Source organism: Thalassophryne amazonica, chromosome 9 (genome assembly GCF_902500255.1).
Source record: "Thalassophryne amazonica chromosome 9, fThaAma1.1, whole genome shotgun sequence".
Classification (NCBI taxonomy): Eukaryota; Metazoa; Chordata; class Actinopteri; order Batrachoidiformes; family Batrachoididae; genus Thalassophryne; species Thalassophryne amazonica.
The window spans coordinates 45763062-45782197 of record NC_047111.1 but is presented as its reverse complement, the minus strand read 5'-3'; the positions used below and the strand labels follow the sequence as shown (position 1 = coordinate 45782197).

General features: G+C 42.4%; 1 protein-coding gene across 1 annotated transcript in view; it reads left to right on the top strand.

Annotated features, from left to right (window-relative positions):
• Window positions 1–18826, top strand: part of acsl6 (acyl-CoA synthetase long chain family member 6) — a 138164-nt gene extending 119338 nt beyond the window's left edge. The window contains exons 12-21 of the mRNA XM_034177985.1: window positions 654–788; window positions 982–1116; window positions 2200–2295; window positions 2391–2463; window positions 4742–4830; window positions 9312–9428; window positions 11230–11373; window positions 12955–13056; window positions 13170–13241; window positions 18059–18826. Of these exons, the coding sequence (XP_034033876.1) occupies window positions 654–788; window positions 982–1116; window positions 2200–2295; window positions 2391–2463; window positions 4742–4830; window positions 9312–9428; window positions 11230–11373; window positions 12955–13056; window positions 13170–13241; window positions 18059–18199 (1104 nt within the window). The 3' untranslated portion in view covers window positions 18200–18826. The remainder of the gene's footprint in view (window positions 1–653; window positions 789–981; window positions 1117–2199; window positions 2296–2390; window positions 2464–4741; window positions 4831–9311; window positions 9429–11229; window positions 11374–12954; window positions 13057–13169; window positions 13242–18058) is intronic.
• Window positions 18827–19136: the final 310 nt, after the last annotated feature.

The window sequence follows — 19136 nt, the reverse complement described above, 5'->3', positions numbered from 1 at the left end:
TATATATATATATATATATTAACGCTTACTATTTTTCCAAATATATCACGGGTACTGATGGGCATTAAGATTTATACCAGTGTCAGTACCAGTACTCATTATTAATACTAATACTTATTAGTACTTGTATCAAAACTACTCACCATAATTTGCCAAGACACATCAGTATTCAGTTCTGACCAATCAGAAACCATTTCCAATTGATTAGCAATTCTTGAAAGCCATTTCTAGTCATTCGGTATTTCATAAAAATTATTGATTGGTTTTTGCTCTACTTGGTTTTATGGGGTAAGCATATCATAATGCTGTAATGTCTCTTCTGTTCTCTTCTCTTCTGTAATCTCATTTGGATCAGATTTGTTTTCATGAAATTGTCATATTCCTTTGTTACATGACATTTTATAGACTGATTCAATGAAATTACAGTTGACAGATTAATCTACAGTGAAAAGAATTATAACTTCTAGCCCCCTTTAGAAATATTGTAGTTGTAATTCAGAATGCTAATCCTACAGTTTGGAAGGAGCTTAATGTTTCGAGGCAAATATTTAAAAACTCTATGATGACACCCTTCCGGTATTTATGTACTAATGATCTTTGATAGCTAACAGTTTGCAGCTTACCAAAGCACTTTGTTGTGTGTCTGTGTGTAGTGTGTGGTCTACTGCCACGGTGGACGGATTGGGTTCTACCAGGGAGACATCCGTCTCCTTTCAGATGACATGAAGGCCCTGCGGCCAACGATTTTCCCCGTTGTGCCTCGACTGCTCAACCGTATGTATGACAAGGTGAGTGGAACACACATGGAAACTGTTGCTGTTCATTCTAATTAGAATTTGTGATTCAAAAATTTCAATAGTTGTTGTGACACCACATTTTATGACACATGAACAAAGAGTGAAATAATGTCTCTGCAATAGAAAATGCGTTTCAAATGGTTTACACTGAAGAATCCCCATTTCATTTTTGTTTTTTCTGCAGATCTTCAGTCAAGCTAATACCCCGCTAAAACGTCGGCTGCTCAACTTTGCTGCAAAGAGAAAAAGTGCTGAACTCAGCAGCGGGATCATACGCAGCGACAGCATCTGGGACAAAATCTTCTTCAGTAAGATTCAGGTACAGCATATTTTAACTTTCCATTTCCGGGGCTATAGTTAGATCCATATTTTTTGTTGAGAAATACTGATTCTAAAATATGATGAACTCAAGTTACAGGGTGCTGGATCTAAAACCCTTGGCTCCTCCAAGATTAAGTTAACCACAATTCATATTCTATCCTTCAACCTCTGACCTCCAAAACTGCATAAGTACAATATATAGATGTTAAAATCCTTCATTTCAATGTATTTCCTGACAAATTGACATATGTCCAAAAATAAAAATGCAATATGAACAAAGCCTAACATTAACTTGTGATTTATTATGTTTCAACACTAGATGGGACAAAGTGAATGGTTACAAAACATTTGTTTCAACACACTTAGTGATGCAATGAGGCCCATTTCAGCATCGACCTTCCTGTCATCCTTTTGATACAGACACCAGAACAATGTTTTGAAACACGGGTATTGGAAAGGCTTTGAAACATTGCGTTTCGAGTTAGCTGTCACTAATTTGCAGTACAGACGAAAAGTTGTTGTGGTATCATTTCCAGGTCCATGTTCTATCATTCTTTAATTCTGCTTTTACTTTCTTGTTCTGGTGTGTATTTCCTCCTGTATTTGTCCATGTAGTGGGCTTCATGTTTGTGCCTATGGTTGCTTGCTTCAGTTTTTTATGATGAGCACACGACATGTCCGAAGGTCAGGAGGCAGACAGCTTACATCCCGTTTGTAATTTTTGGTCATTCATCCAGCATCCACCCACGGCCCATCAGGTGGCTGACGTGCCTATGGGATATTGCAAAAATTGTTGTTTTGTTATTTTCCCCCAGTTGATCTGACCATCAAGGTTCACGAGATACAACAGAGTTGGTCCTCATTATAGCATGTATAGTTTTTTAGTTTCTGTCCAAATAAGGTGGCTGGGTTGGACAAACTCACTCACCCACGCGCTCACCCACTCATCTGCATTTTTGCTGCACTGATAACAGCATTGGGCTTGGTTCCGAGGTGAACATCCTTATCTTCCTTAATTATGTCGGCATTTTGTTTAAAGGAAAGTCACAAATAAGTTAAAGTGCTTCCTGTCTGTGTTCAGGCCAGTCTGGGAGGAAGGCTGAGGATGATCATAACTGGAGCGGCTCCTACCTCACCCACTGTCCTGGGATTCCTAAGAGCAGCACTGGGCTGTCAGGTCTCATACACACACACACACAAACACAGCATCAGCACTTCACACACACTCACATATATACAATCGTATTATTATTCCTGTGTGTCTGTGTGTAGGTGTACGAGGCATACGGCCAGACAGAGTGCACAGCCGGCTGCACCTACACCACCCCTGGAGACTGGACCCCAGGTGAGACATAAACCTGGAACGCAAAGATGGATTCTGATCTTTGTTCACTGCTGGATGATAAAATCAAAGGTCTAAATGTAAGCTTGAGTCATGCATTTTGAGCATGTGAGCTTGAGTCTGCTGCGTAACCTTTTAAAACAACTGTTGTACAATACATGATGCTCAGTTTTTCACCACCCGTATCAAAACCTCTGGTAAAGCACATGGAAGAAGCAGAATCAGATTTAATTGGCCAAGTATGAATGCACATACAAGGAGTTTGACTCTCTTTGCTCATACGCACAATAAACATAAGTATAGACGCCAACAGAAAACAAACCACACACGAATAAAGACAAGTAGACACAAGAGCACCGGGCACGTAGAGAACAAACCTTCACCAGCACTAGTTTCCAATTCCACAAAAATTTACCTTGTAAAAAATGTTCAAGGTCAAAGTCCTGTTAGAAGTGAATTTTCATAAACTAAATTAAATGTGATCAAATGTCAGGAGTATGTATTTAGTTCATGTACTTGAATCAAAGTTTTTTTTGTGGTATCGGCAGGTTTTGGGGGGGGTTTTTTCCCAAAATTTTGGTTTCTAAATTCTTTTTCAAATCATTTTATCAGAACATTGGTTATCTAGGTGATGCACAATTTGTCATTGCTTTTTGGCACTTGGTTTCCGACTGATAACTGGAAGACAGACAAACAGGCATAAAATTGAAACCTCCATCCGATTTTGGTGGTGTAGGTAAATCCATAACAGAAAAATTTGAGTGATTGAAGCACTTTTGATTGAGATATAATGCAAAATGTCCACCACATGGGCTTTTCAATATAAAATTCAAATGCCCACAAAATCCTCGCTTGCTCGGTCTGTACAAGAATATCAGATCTCTGTATTTTTCATTTACTGTCAACACCTTGGTCTGATATTTTCCTGTACAGACTTCCCACTCGGTTAATAATCCTTTAATATTGCACCTCCATGCATGATTTAAAAACAAATTACCCTCCATTGAGATGTTGACCTGGATCCTGATCTTCATCAAATTTAATGGGTTGTTTGTTCCACCCCACAACCAAGTTTCCTGGTGTTACTTGTGACCATAAATAAATAAAAGCAAACAGTAATAAGACTACTATTCAACCGTTCAACTATTACCTCTTTGGCATAGATCACAAACACAGACTCCAGACACACCACCACCACTACTTCGAGGCACCACCACTACTTCGAGGAAGAACTTAGCACTAGTAATGGCGTAACAACTTGTCATAGGTCACCATGCTTTAATTAAGGAATAATAATAACAATAATAATGATACATTTCTATAAAATTTCTCAAGGAACCCAAAGTAATTTTACACAGAATAAAGTCAGAAATGTGTTACCGATAACATGCAAAAAAAACAAAAAAAAAACAAAACAAAAACAGCAGGATAAGAAAAGAATGAGGAAGGACAAAAAAACAAGGAGGAGAGATACCTGAACAGAGAGATGACTGTGTTGATAAAACACATAAATAACAAAACCTGCTGAGCCAAATCTCAAAATCAACAAACACAGAGAAATGAAGGCTCAGAACTGCATGTACTTTTTTCATGTTGTTGTGTTCAGCCTTTCTCAATGTTTGTGGTAATTTCCAATTAACTTGTCCAGTTATAATTTAATGCTGCAAATCAATCAGCCTATATTTGGCTGGTTGTGTTATTTAGTATCTAGTGCATTGTATCTTTCTCTGTTACCAAGTTATCAGTTAGCTAAATTAAAATAAAGCAACACGTCTCCATGGGGAAGTTGTTCCATTCATAATTTCACATGCAAATTCTGAAACTGTCAAATTGCACAATTGAACGTTAATTCATGAGAACTATGAGAACACTATGAGAACTACATGATTCATTCCAGTGAAACATGATCACTCACGCTCAAGATGTTTACCACATTTTTTTAACAGCAGTTTGCTGTGTCAGACCTAAAAACTACTTGTGACTGTTTCATAGTGTTCGCCCTGTTAGCAAGTATCAAAGGATTTGCATCTCCCCCTGTTGGCCAGAATACAACAGTACATGGTAGATTTTAATAATTTATTCTGGGGATTGAACTCACCATCCTTCAAATTAAATCTCATATCTGACACATAAACCGTGGCTTGACACTTACATGAATATCACAAAAAAAGAAGAAGAAACAGGAACAATGTGCACTGCAATGGGAATAAATATAACAATGAAACAAAAAGGACAAATGTTTTAAGGAGGGTCTCAAGGTTTGACTTCTTTCGAACCATAGGTCACGTCGGGGCACCGCTGCCATGTAACCTTATCAAAGTGGTAGACGTACCTGAGAAAAACTACTTTGCCTCCAAAGGGGAAGGAGAGGTGAGTCATGTTATTCCTGAGAAACACACACCTTCATGCATGCTTATGTAAATGCTGTGATTCACTGACAAACCATCCAGAGAAATACATACAGGGGGCGTTTGTGTGGATATTACAGTAATAGGGAAGAAGTGATGTACTGTTTTTGGCTTTTTGAGACTTTTCTTTAACACCTAGAACTGAAGCTTTTACCGTGGCAAGAAAAACACACAAATGGTCTGATTTACTGAGATCCCAGATAATCAGTGCTGAACTGCATGGGCATACCAAATTTTTGTATGTTGGACTAGTTTTGTGGGTGATTTACAAAGACTAATTGTGCATTTGATAGTGGGTGGAAAATGAGGATTTTGCTCATTTTAATGGCCATAAGCGCAAAATAAAATTAAGTGAGCCACTTGTGGCACTTAATGTGCCATGTGCTTCATTACACTCAAACTCCACTTAACTGAACATGTTCACGCACTGACAATTAAAAATAAAAATCTCCCATTTTAGACATTTCATTTTTGTTCCATCCTCGGTTTTAAGCAAATTAATTAATAATTACGCTGCGTTCTGCTGATGTAATGCACACAGACAGCTGTGCTCACAGACAAAACTTATGTGAAGATTTTCTGAGTGTTCCTGCAGCCTATCAAGAAAAACAACCAATTGATGTGGTTGAGAACATTAACTAGTTTGGTATGTATGTTGATCTTGAATTTGCACACACACACACCCCAATATACAGTAGTGTTCAGAATAATAGTAGTGCTATGTGACTAAAAAGATTAATCCAGGTTTTGAGTATATTTCTTATTGTTACATGGGAAACAAGGTACCAGTAGATTCAGTAGATTCTCACAAATCCAATAAGACCAAGCATTCATGATATGCACACTCTTAAGGCTATGAAATTGGGCTATTAGTAAAAAAAGTAGAAAAGGGGGTGTTCACAATAATAGTAGCATCTGCTGTTGACGCTACAAACTCAAAACTATTATGTTCAAACTGCTTTTTTAGCCATCCTGTGAATCACTAAACTAGTATTTAGTTGTATAACCACCATTTTTCATGATTTCTTCACATCTGCAAGGCATTCATTTTGTTGGTTTGGAACCAAGATTTTGCTCGTTTACTAGTGTGCTTGGGGTCATTGTCTTGTTGAAACACACATTTCAAGGGCATGTCCTCTTCAGCATAAGGCAACATGACCTCTTCAAGTATTTTGACATATGATTGTTCTTTGACAAATTGTTCTTTGACAAAGAACAATTTTACTCTCATCAGTCCATAAAATATTCCTCTATTTCTCTTTAGGCCAGTTGATGTGTTCTTTGGCAAATTGTAACCTCTTCTGCACATGTCTTTTATTTAACAGAGGGACTTTGCGGGGGATTCTTGCAAATAAATTAGCTTCACACAGGCGTCTTCTAACTGTCACAGCACTTACAGGTAACTCCAGACTGTCTTTGATCATCCTGGAGCTGATCAATGGGTGATTTGCCATTCTGGTTATTCTTCTCTCCATTTTGATGGTTGTTTTCCGTTTTCTTCCATGCGTCTCTGGTTTTTTGTCCATTTTAAAGTATTGGAGATCATTGTAGATGAACAGCCTATAATTTTTTGCACATGCGTATAAGTTTTCCCCTCTCCAATCAACTTTTTAATCAAACTGCGCTGTTCTTCTGAACAATGTCTTGAACGTCCCATTTTCCTCAGGCTTTCAAAGAGAAAAGCATGTTCAACAGGTGCTGGCTTCATCCTTAACCCCTTAACACCCGAATTTATATAGCTGTTTATAAAAAATGTTTTGTGTGTGTTTTTGCCTTTAAGTAGATGGTAAATAATGTTGAGATTATTAATTTCACTTTTGCACAAAAACTAGATAGTAATATTGGGTATTCTGGTAATGACTTTATGTTATAATGTTATAATAATAATGATGGTATGTTGCAAATTTGCGACAACGGGCATACAGGTCAATTTGGTAAGTTGCATATTTGAGTCAGAGATTGTAGCATATATGCGACGATGGGCGTTAAGGGGTTAAATAGGGGACACCTGATTCACACCTGTTTCCATCCATCCATCCATCCATTTTCTTCCGCTTTATCCGGAGTCGGGTCGCGGGGGCAGCAGCTCAAGCAAAGCCGCCCAGACCTCCCGATCCACACACACCTCCCCCAGCTCCTCCGGGGAACCCCAAGGCGTTCCCAAGCCAGCCGAGAGATGTAGTCCCTCCAGCGTGTCCTGGGTCTTCCCCGGGGCCTCCTCCCAATGGAACGTGCCCGGAACACTTCTCCAGCGAGGCGTCCAGGGGGCATCCGGAAAAGATGCCCGAGCCACCTCAACTGACTCCTTTCGACGTGGGGGAGCAGCGGCTCAACTCTGAGCTCCTCCCGAGTGACCAAGCTCCTCACCCTATCTCTAAGGGAGCGCCCAGCCACCCTGCGGAGGAAACTCATCTCTGCCACTTGTACTTGCGATCTCGTTTTTTCGGACATGAGCCAAATCTCATGACCATAGGTAAGGATCGGAACGTAGATCGATCGGTAAATCAAGAGCTTTGCCCCCTACTCAGCTCTCTCTTCACCATGACGGTCCGATACAGCGACCACATCACTGCAGATGCTGCACAGATCCATCTATCGATCTCACGCTCCATCCATCCCTCACTCGTGAACAAGACCCCGAGATACTTAACTCCTCCACTTGAGGCAAGGACACTCCACCGACCTGAAGAGGGCAAAGCACCTTTTTCCGGTCGAGAACCATGGCCTCGGATTTGGAGGTGCTGATTTTCATCCCGGACACTTCACACTCGGCTGCAAACCGCCCCAGTGCACGCTGAAGGTCCTGATTTGACGAAGCTAACAGAACCACATCGTCCGCAAACAGCAGAGATGAGATTCTGTGGTTCCCAAACCAGACCCCCTCTACACCCTGGCTGCGCCTAGAAATTCTGTCCATAAAAATAATGAACAGAACCGGTGACAAAGGGCAGCCCTGGCGGGGGCCAACGTGCACTGGAAACAGGTTTGACTTACTACCGGCAATGCGAACCAAGCTCCTGCTGTGGTCGTACAGGGACCGGATAGCCCTTAGCAAAGGACCCTGGACCCCGTACTCCCGGAGCACTCCCCACAGGGTGCCCCGAGGGACACGGTTGAACGCCTTCTCCAGATCCACAAAACACATGTGGACTGGTTGGGCGATCTCCCATGAACCCTCGAGCACCCGATGGAGCATGTACAGCTGGTCCAGTGTGCCGCGACCAGGACGAAAACCACACTGCTCCTCCTGAATCCGAGGTCACACCTGTTTGTTTCACAAAATTGACGAACTCATTGACTGAATGCCACGCTACTATTATTGTGAACACCCCCTTTTCTACTTTTGTTTTACTAATAGCTCAATTTCATAGCCTTAAGAGTGTGCATATCATGAATGCTTGGTCTTGTTGGATTTGTGAGAATCTACTGAATCTACTGGTACCTTGTTTCCCATGTAACACTAAGAAATATACTCAAAACCTGGACTAATCTTTTTAGTCACATAGCACTACTATTATTCTGAACACTACTGTACACCTCACAATCCACCCTGCTCAGAGTGCCGCTCTCACTGGATCTCTGCTATTTTGGCATTGTGGGATACTTGCCCACAGATTGAGCTCGCCGGACTACTTTCACCACCCTGCTCAGCGTGCCGCTCTCATTGGAGCGACAACACACAACATGGAGACTGTGTCTCTTCCCAGATAGATCTCTTTCAGTGTAGCTTCTTGTTCTGACTTGAACACGAAGTTAACACCCAAGTCTTTCATCGCCAACTGTAAATGGTAATCAAAACATTCCAATCATGTCTTTCTGAACTCTTCTGCATCAAACTCCATCGTGTCAATGTTTACAATGTGCTTGAGCTATAACAGGTGAAGTTGCTCATAAACTTTAAGTTTCTTAAATATTTATTAGGGGGACTCTCAAAACTTCAGTTATCTTTATATTTTTATTACCGGTAAATTTTAGAATTGATTTAGATGAGATATACTCATTATCTCACAGGAATAAATCACAATTATCTGGGAACTACTTTTTGCATAGGAATTCTTCAAGCACATCGGCTGCAGGCGCATACTAACACAGATTACCCAGAAACTGGACAGTTGCTTGGCCATAACGAGAGCGTAAACATTTAGCTTGTCATAAGCTAAGCTAGTTGCGCTCGTGAGAGTGTGCTCAAAATCTAGTTACCACTTAAGCAAGAGTTGCCCTTCCACAAAATTTTACAGAAATCTGCTAATTTTGAGATATTATGAAAGACAAATCAGAGGACTGTTGGGTGCACTGCAACATGTTAAATGGTGCGTATTTAAAACATCAGACTTCTGTGTTTTCTAACTTGTTTAGAATATGTGCAGAACTTGTTTAGAGTACGTGCAGGTGTAAGTTTCTCCTCTGATGTCAGTCTTTATCTGTGGCTCCTTTACTGTTCAGATATGCGTGAAGGGACCAAATGTGTTTAAGGGCTACCTCAAAGACCCAGAGAGGACCGCCGAGACGCTGGACGCAAATGGCTGGCTCCACACTGGAGACATCGGCAAATGGTTACCCGTAAGTACCGTGCAGTCCTGGTCAGAATTATTAGCACCCCTAAATTTTAAACACATGATTTAGAATATGTTCAGAAATAAATGCGAGTGAACCGATTTTGTATTATCTGATATTTCTTAAGCCCCGTTTACACATAGACGGTAAGAGCTCCCGGAAGCGTCCCGGAAGAGTTTTTGGCCGTCTTAAGGATCGCACGCATTTGTTAACGCCGGCACTAGGGGGCGTGGCTTAGTTCCGGCTTTCCTGGGAATCGTCAAAAAAATTATTCAACATGTCGAATAATTCCGGGAGCACTCCCGGAGAATTCACGTGATGACAGAGACAACGCGAACAACGGCGTTTGATACTTTTTAATCGCCGTTTCATCTTGCCCCTTCCTGTAGTGCCGCAGTTTACACCGCCGTAATTGGCGGCCAGTGTTGGATCCCTAATCAACGGCATGTAAAACGGCGATAGAGCCTACATCGGCGTCCTCAAGGGCGTTTTAACCGGCGACAGAGGTAGACAAAACGGCGGCACTAGCGGACAGTACACCGTTCTAAACACCACCTCCCGGTTAACGGCGTTCCAAACGGCCAATTGGCGGCGGTCAATATAAAAACGCTAGCGCGCTGCATGCAGGCCTCTCACTCGCGGCCAGCTCCAGATATTTTTGCAGAGAAGCTCCAGTAAGCCTCCTAAAAGAAAATTGGCAGCGGCAAGGACTTACCAAGAGGTCTTTTTCAGAAGCAGAGGGTAGCCCTGTGGTGGAGACGGAGCAACACGTTGAGGAGGGGGAAAGGAAAAGAAAAGGCTGAGTATGATCTCCCTGCCCCTGCAGTGACAGAGGCATGTATTCCTGCTGCTTCAGCCTATTATACTCTGGGGGCGGTGCCTATATGCAAAAGTTCCTGGAGTAACGCAGGATTTGCCTGGATAAATCCAGTGGTACACAGGGCATCATCGGCAGCAGCAGAACACCGCCGTTCTCACGCACGTCTTAACCTGCGATTGTAAAGGATAGAACTGGGTATTAACCCCCGTTGACTGATGTGTTCCGGATGCTATGGCGTCAAAACGCCGCTTTATTCTGCGGATTTAGCGGCGTTTTATCCACGTATTTGCGGCTAGTACAGTGGTCAAAACGCCGGCAAAATGCTCCGCCCCTTTCCACTGCGAAAACAGTCGGAACTACCGCAAACTTTGGTCTACATACTACCCGCCAACAAAACCGTCTATGTGTAAACCATGCTTTATAGCTCTAAAAGCCCAAAATAAATAAATAGATAATTTAAACACTACCGAAAACTCAGGATCAAGATGCCTCAGCATCGCAAGCTAGCAGCACTGAGTTGGACCAAGCTAGTAGCTTTAGCATAGCTGCTGAAACAGTGCAGTGCTGGAGATGTGCTTCAAGCAATAATGGAACTAATAACTTATATCAAAGGAGACAATAACACACTTCGGCAAGAAATCAATCATCTAGGGCAAGAAATCAATGGCAAACTAAATAAGCTCATCACTGAACTCCAGAGTCTGTTGGAGAGGGGGAGATCTGTGTGAGACCTTCTACCAAATGAGTTATTAATCCCACAGGACAGGAACAAGACTTGAAAATACAGCAGGCTCATAGATTCCTAGATAACCATTTACATAGCTTCAGGATACACATTTTTTGGTTCACATTTTCATGATGTTCAGAGATTTTAGGCCCCTGAAACATCTCCCTGATTCAGTGCATAAGGAAAAAATTAAGTTGTCATCCTGAAACTAATACCTCCCCTTTCTCTTTAACTAATTATTTGCCAAATGTCTCTCCTAGAATGGCACACTGAAGATTATTGACAGGAAAAAGCACATCTTTAAGTTGGCTCAGGGGGAGTACATCTCTCCCGAGAAGATCGAGAACATCTACATTCGGAGTGAACCCGTGGCACAGCTCTACGTTCATGGAGATACCCTGCAAGTAAGGCCTCACACAACATGTCTTCCCCCACATCTAAAATTATTTCTGGTTTGAACACAGTTCATGTCTGTATCAACATTCTGCTCAGTACATAATAATGAATGAGTACGTTCATCAGGCCTCCATTGTTTGGCTTGGGTCAGGAAACAGTTGTGCTAAAATCAAAGCTCATGTAGAGAAATTAATTTATGGTTCAAAGGCAGCAGCATCTTTTATTTACCAGCACCTTCTGTAATCTGCAATTTAAGATGTTCATGACAAACAATACTGCCCATAAATATATACACACCTCTCATATACAATTTCATTACTTCTCTTCATTCACCATTTCAAAGAGGGAGGGTCCACTAGTCCTAGGGGCCACTGGTCATAACCTTGTTATTATTTGATGGTGTATATTCAACCCCAAAATAATTTTAAAGGTCACAAATAGATTTAATACTTTCAAATAGCTAACCAGATCCAGTTTTGTTCAAGTTAAAAAATAAAACCTATGATTCTGTTGACATATACCATTAATCACCTTTAATTGTACTGTTGTCTATAAATCTGTTAAATTGAAAATCAACAAATAATGATAATTCACCATAGTTAAATGTTTTTTTAAACTGTCACACTTTTGTAACATTACTTCACCAACTTTAGTGCAACATATAGTCTACCATACATGTAAAAACAACTTCAACATGCTCGCCTTATTACTAGGACTAGTGGACCCTAGGACTAGTAGGAAGTTCCCATTTCAAAGCTCATCACTCAGCTTTGGCTGAGGATTACAACACTAAATTCAAAATCCTGCGGGAAAATAAAAAATAAAAACATGATATGTAAAGTGAAAATTGCTATGTCACACAGCAATGCCACTAATTTCTTTTATGATTTAATTGAATTAGAAAATAAATTTTAGCAGTGCTTTTGTTTATTAAGCTTTGATAAATACAATTACAAGACACAGCTACAACTGAACAAATTGTATCCAATTTACAGTTTGGGAGTAATAGAGATAGTTAGAGGTAGTGGGTCATGGCCATGAAAAGCCACTGTTGCTTTTGCACAAAATGATCACTTTGATGTCTCACTGGTTTTAAAGGCCACTCTAATTTAGAAACTGTTACCGCCAGTGGTCAGAAGGACCTTAGTAATAGCAACAAGTCTTCACAAGCAACTTGATAGACCCTTCTGCCTTCACTTTGTTATGGTCATCATGAATGTTAAAAGATGACAACATGACACAATATAGAAGGTTTATCTGTATTTGGATTCATACCAGAGCTTCACAAGGCTTCTCTTTCTTTCATTTTGCATCTTAAAACATGCCAGTATTACCCCAAAATAGGTGATTTGCTGTTTCTCACCTGTATCTACCAGAACCTAAAATTTTAGTATTGCATATGAAACACTTGTTATGGAGTTACTTGGGGAAATTTTGTGGACCCACTCACTGACTTCATGAATCTTATGCATACTTATACTCCATAGTACTCTAGTTTGAACACAAACAGTCCCTTGTCTATAACCCTATCACGCTGCAGTCTCAAACACAGTCCTTTGACTTTTTGTCTTTGTGTGTGGTCCTTACAGTCCTGTTTGGTGGGAATCATAGTCCCTGACCCTGAGGTCATGCCTGAATGGGCCAAGAAGAAAGGCATTTTAGGCACCTACATGGACCTCTGTAAAAACACGGTACGTGTAACACAGCTCAAACACTTCATTAGACACAATGCAAGCACACCTGTAAGATTATGATTCACAGAGTCTAAATAAGAGTGTGAAGTATTTCAAACTGTTGTGAACAGGAATTAAAGAAGGCAATCCTTGAGGATTTGGTGCGTCTGGGTAAGGCCAGTGGCCTGCATTCTTTTGAGCAGGTAAGCTGACTGATGGCTCAATTTTCAAATAATCATATAATATGTCAATGTTTTACACTTGTAATTATAACCACATTTTTCTCAGTATTATTGCAAAAATATATACACTAAATATGGTCTATAATATGACTTCAGGTGAGCAGTATCTCAACCAGTGGCTGATTACGTACATGTTAATATACAGGTGAACCTTGTTAACTCACACAAGTTGGCATCCACAAAATCGAAACGCGGGTTATCTAAATTCATGAGTTTGACCAACAACATACAGTAGTCTTTATACAGTAGTCTAAATTTTTGGGGTCCACAAATCGACCGTGAGTAAAGCCAAAACGTGAGTTGACGGCGTTCACCTGTATATTCAGATGTTGCTCCAGTTGACTTATACTGTGACCAATAGTTTAGAATGCCCTAGATTGGGTAGTGTTTATAAATAGGTAGCTGATATTTTTCAAGGGTAGTAATAGATTGTGGGCAAGAAAGATGGCGGACTTCGTCCATGTATTGATTACAGGGGGCTGAATGAGATTACGGTTCGCAACCGATACCCGTTGCCATTGTTAGATTCCGTGTTCACCCCCCTGCATGGAGCCAAAATCTTTACTAAGCTGGATCTTAGAAATGCGTATCACCTGGTTCGGATCCGGAAGGGAGACGAATGGAAGACGGCATTTAACACCCCATTAGGTCACTTTGAGTACCTGGTCATGCCGTTCGGCCTCACCAACGCCCCCGCGACGTTCCAAGCCTTGGTTAACGACGTCTTGCGGGACTTCCTGCACCGATTCGTCTTCGTATATCTGGACGATATTCTCATCTTTTCTCCGGATCCTGAGACCCATGTCCAGCATGTACATCAGGTCCTGCAGCAGTTATTAGAGAACTGACTGTTTGTGAAGGGCGAGAAGTGCGAGTTTCACCGCACGTCTTTGTCCTTCCTGGGGTTTATCATCTCCTCTAACTCCGTCGCCCCTGATCCGGCCAAGGTTGCGGCGGTGAGAGATTGGCCCCAACCAACAAGCCGTAGGAAGCTGCAACAGTTCCTCGGCTTCGCTAATTTCTATAGGAGGTTCATTAAGGGCTACAGTCAGGTAGTTAGCCCCCTGACAGCCCTGACCTCTCCAAAAGTCCCCTTCACCTGGTCGGATCGGTGCGAAGCCGCGTTCAAGGAGTTGAAACGACGGTTCTCTACTGCGCCAGTTTTGGTGCAGCCCGACCCTAGCCGCCAGTTCATGGTTGAGGTGGCCGCCTCTGACTCAGGGATAGGAGCCGTGCTGTCCCAGAGCGGATAGACCGATAAGGTACTTCACCCGTGTGCCTACTTTTCACGCAGGTTGACCCCGGCTGAACGGAACTATGACGTCGGCAATCGAGAACTCCTTGCGGTGAAAGAGGCTCTTGAAGACTGGAGACATCTATCTGTTGGAGGGAACGTCCGTGCCATTCATGGTTTTCACTGACCACCGGAACCTGGAGTATATCAGGACCGCCAAGCGGCTGAACCCCAGGCAAGCCCGCTGGTCACTGTTCTTCGGCCGTTTTGACTTCTGGATCACCTACCGCCCCGGGACCAAAAACCAGAGATCGGATGCCTTGTCCCGGGTGCATGAAGACGAAGTCAAAACGGAGTTGTCGGATCCACCGGAACCTATCATCAGTGGTTGAGGGAGAGGTCGGTGTGCCCTCGGTCCAGGCCCACCTGCGGAAGTGCCGTCGGGTGTGGCGCGCCGCCCGTTCTGCTTTGCTAAAGGCCCGGACGAGGGCAAAAGCCCATGCAGACCGTCGGCGGACCCCGGCCCCTGCGTATCGGCCAGGGCAGGAGGTGTGGTTGTCCACAAAGGACATTCCCCTCAAAGTGGACTCCCCCAAACTACAGGACCGTTACATCGGCCCCTTCAAAATCCTTACGGTCATCAGTCCAGCCGCAGTGAGACTTCAGCTTCCGGCCTCACTGCGGATCCATCCTGTTTTCCATGTGTCCCGGATAAAGCCGCATCACACCTCACCCCTCTGTGCTCCGGGTCCGGCGCCGCCTCCTGCCCGGATCATCGATGGCGAGCCGGCTTGGACTGTGCGCCGGCTCTTGGATGTCCGTAGGATGGGCCGGGGCTTCCAGTATTTGGTGGACTGGGAGGGGTACGGACCCGAAGAACGCTCCTGGGTGAAGAGGAGTTTCATCCTGGACCCGGCCCTCCTGGCCGATTTCTACCGCCGCCACCCGGACAAGCCTGGTCGGGCGCCAGGAGGCGCCCGTTGAGGGGGGGGTCCTGTTGTGTGGGCCGCTGAAGAGGAGGTACTGCTGGCCCACCACCACCAGAGGGCGCCCTGTCTGGAGTGCGGGCTCCAGGCATCAGAGGGCGCTGCCGCCTCACAGGAGCAGCCGGGGTGACAGCTGTCACTTATCACCTACAACAGCTGTCACCAATCATCTGATCAGCAGTGGTATATCAGCAGGACGACATCTCCACCTCTTTGCCGAGATATCGCTCTACCGAGGAGGTAACGTACTCAGCCGACTTTGTTGTCTTCCTGACAGGAATACCTGTTACTTTGTGTGTTGGATAGCAGATATTTTGTTTCCTTTTTTCCGACGAGAGGTGGAGGTGGTTTTCCACCATACGTGTTGCTGGATGCAGACGCACCCACATCTAACTGTTTTTGTTCCTCGCCAGCAGTACCAGATCCGACAAGCGGAGGCAGTGGCCACCTGGGAGTTCGGGACTTGGCGGCTCCAGTATTCCCGGGGTTCGGGGGCGGAGGAAATCGTGTGGTTCCGGTTCTGCTTTGGACAGACGCCTCTTATCTTCGAGCCTGCCCACGCGACACATTTTTGTGAATTGACTTCATTGACTATTATTGTAATCTGCTGTGTTTGTTGTGCTTATTCACAACAGTAAAGTGTTGTTATTTGACTTCCTCCATTGTCCGTTCATTTGCGCACCCTGTTGTGGGTCCGTGTCACTACACTTTCCCAACAGTCTTAATGTATTTATAAATTGTTTAGGTTCTTGTTATCATATACACACTATTATTATTATTATTAATACTTTATTTTTACTTCTATTTTGTCATTTGATTTTTAAATGGACAACAATGGAAATAAGTGTTTTCACTTTCTTGTGTCATCCATGTATTTTAATGTATTTACAATTATATTATGTAATTACAGTGAATTTAATAAATAAAATCACACAAACACACACACACACGCTTTTAAAATAAAGATGATTTACCGCCCCCTGCTGGAATGGCGTGTAAATCCAGAATGTAATTAGCAATGACAGCTAATATCCATAGTTTCTCCAAAAATATTAGTCCTATTAATGTTCTGTTTTGGCAGCATTCATCCTTGACCCAAAATACATAAGCATACCAAACGGCAAATGTCAGCTGTACTCAGTTTGTCCGTGATCAAAGTTAAACGCATACACGCCTGCAAGGAGAGGTTCTTGTCTTTTCTGCATTTTGCCACAAGCAGGTGTTTCTGTTTTTAGACACAGAGATGATGGTGGAAGACATCAAACGCAGTACACATTTCACTCATGGTACCAGCAACATGAAACTTTTAACTCACTTATGGGAATGGCAACATGAGACTTAACTAAACTAACTAAACCAATTGAACTACAAAAACACAATAAATCAATAACACTAACAACACTGTTAAAGTAACATGAACCACAATAACAAGATTTAAAACCCCAAAACCCAGAACTCCCATGGTCCATTTTCTAACTTTAAAAAATATTTTTAAAAATATTTGTCCTATCAACCCTCTGTTTTCACAGCATTCATCCTTAATACAAAATACATAAGCATACAAAACGGCAAATGTTAGCTGTCCCTGATTTCTGTGTGATTGAAGCCATACACATGCACGCATGCACATAGAGGCCACTTGGCTATTATAATATAGATAATAAAACTAATGGGCAGCACAGTGGTTTAGTAGTCAGCGTTGTTGCCCCACAGCTTTCAACCTCATCATTTGAGTTTGCACGTTGGCCCCATTTTTGCACGGGTTCCCTCCCAGTGCTCCGCTTTCTTCCATTTCCAAAGGCATGCAGGTTTTGTGAATGGGTCATCCCAAATTAACTATAGGTGTGAGGGGGAGTGTGAAGTGTTTGGCTTTCTATATGAATCGGCACTGTGAAAGACTGGCATCCTGTCCAGGGTGTTCCCCACCTCACGCCCAGTGACTGCTGGAATAGGCTCCAGGCCCCCTTTGACCCTTATATGGAATAAGTGAGTTTAGAAAATGAATGTATGGATAATAATAATAATAACAATAATAATAATCACTGTGTTCCCACATACAAATATGAAACTAGGCTGTTTCATAATAAATCAATCTGAATAAAATCAGCCAAAGAGAGGAGAGATCTCCCCTGATTTGACTTTGATGAATAAATAATGTAAAAATTTAATGCAAGAGCAAATGTAGCAGTCCTCTCCATCTTATGGTTATTTTAATAAAATGTTTGATTCAATTAACAGCACAAGAATATAGTTTTAAAAAATTCCAGCAATTCTCCACAACCAATATTACAAAAGGGCTTAACCAAAGCATATATTGGTCAGATACTCTTTTGTGATTACATGGTACACATAAGTACTGTCATGAAATTACATCACTATAATACAAAAAAACATTATTTCCACACAGTTTTTAAATTATATCAGATTTTAAGTAGGTTAAATATTTATGTACACCAAGATTACTGCCTTTGGAAACAGCATGGAAGAGTCCAGAAATTGAACATTTTTAAAGCTTCAGAATAGCTTCCATTCTATTAATTTCTCTTTTCCACCTAAAGGTGAAGAACATCTACATCCACAATGAGATGTTCTCCATTGAAAATGGCCTCCTGACACCAACACTCAAGGCCAAGAGACCGGAGCTGAAGGAATTCTTTAAAGTCAAGATCGAACAACTCTACAGCAGCATCTCCATGTGAAGCCCAACGGACCTCATTTCCCTTTGAACATCCCAACACTAAGATCTCCTTTGTCTCATCAGATTGAGTGGGACCCTGAAGAAACACTTTATATTCACAGTGCTTTTGACAACCAAGCCAAACCTGGCCTGGTATCTGCTCACCACCAAACCACCCAACACTCTGTACCTAGCAGCAAACGATTTATGTTAATCTGATCATTTCTACTTCTTGTCATTCTGATTCTCTCCTTGTTGAGTCTAAATAGACCAACCGAACAACGCCGATGTTATGTTTTGTAATCGCAAAACTGACTTTTGTCTCTGTACTGTGTCTCCACAAGATCTCTAGATGTGACACCAGGGGGACATTAATGGACTTCATCCCCAGTGGAACAAAATACATTTTGATGTGATCAAACAATCTGCTGCAAACTGTACCGTAAACCATATCTGCTGTCCCCACAGACAGAACAGGGATTTGTCTCCTACATTGTGATCAACATGATGTCATGTAATTAACACAGAAGGTCCCTGTCTGATGTCAGAACTTAGTAAATAAGGTAGAAAGGTAGCAGTTCAAATTGTCCATGTACAACAGGTGGAGCCACATCCAGTTATAGTTCTTCTTAGTCATGTATTTAAAAAACTAGTGGTTCTCAACCTGGCCCCTGTCTGTTAGTGTAACGGAGGCCAGCAGGTGTCGGTGTGCAGATGTAGTTAGTAAACCTCACTCCCAACAGCTCAAAAGGATTTTCTGGTCACAAGGCCAGAGCCCTGGGTTTTAGCCTTCTGGTTAAAGAGTCTGACTCCCATGCCGGATATCGTGAGTTTGCGTCCCGAGGGGAGCGAATGGGCGGAGTCATAACAACACAACGCAGAGTGCAGCCGCTACATTAGTACTTGATTGGCTGCACACCTGAATGAGCTAAATGACTTATGGGAGAGCAGTGAGAGAT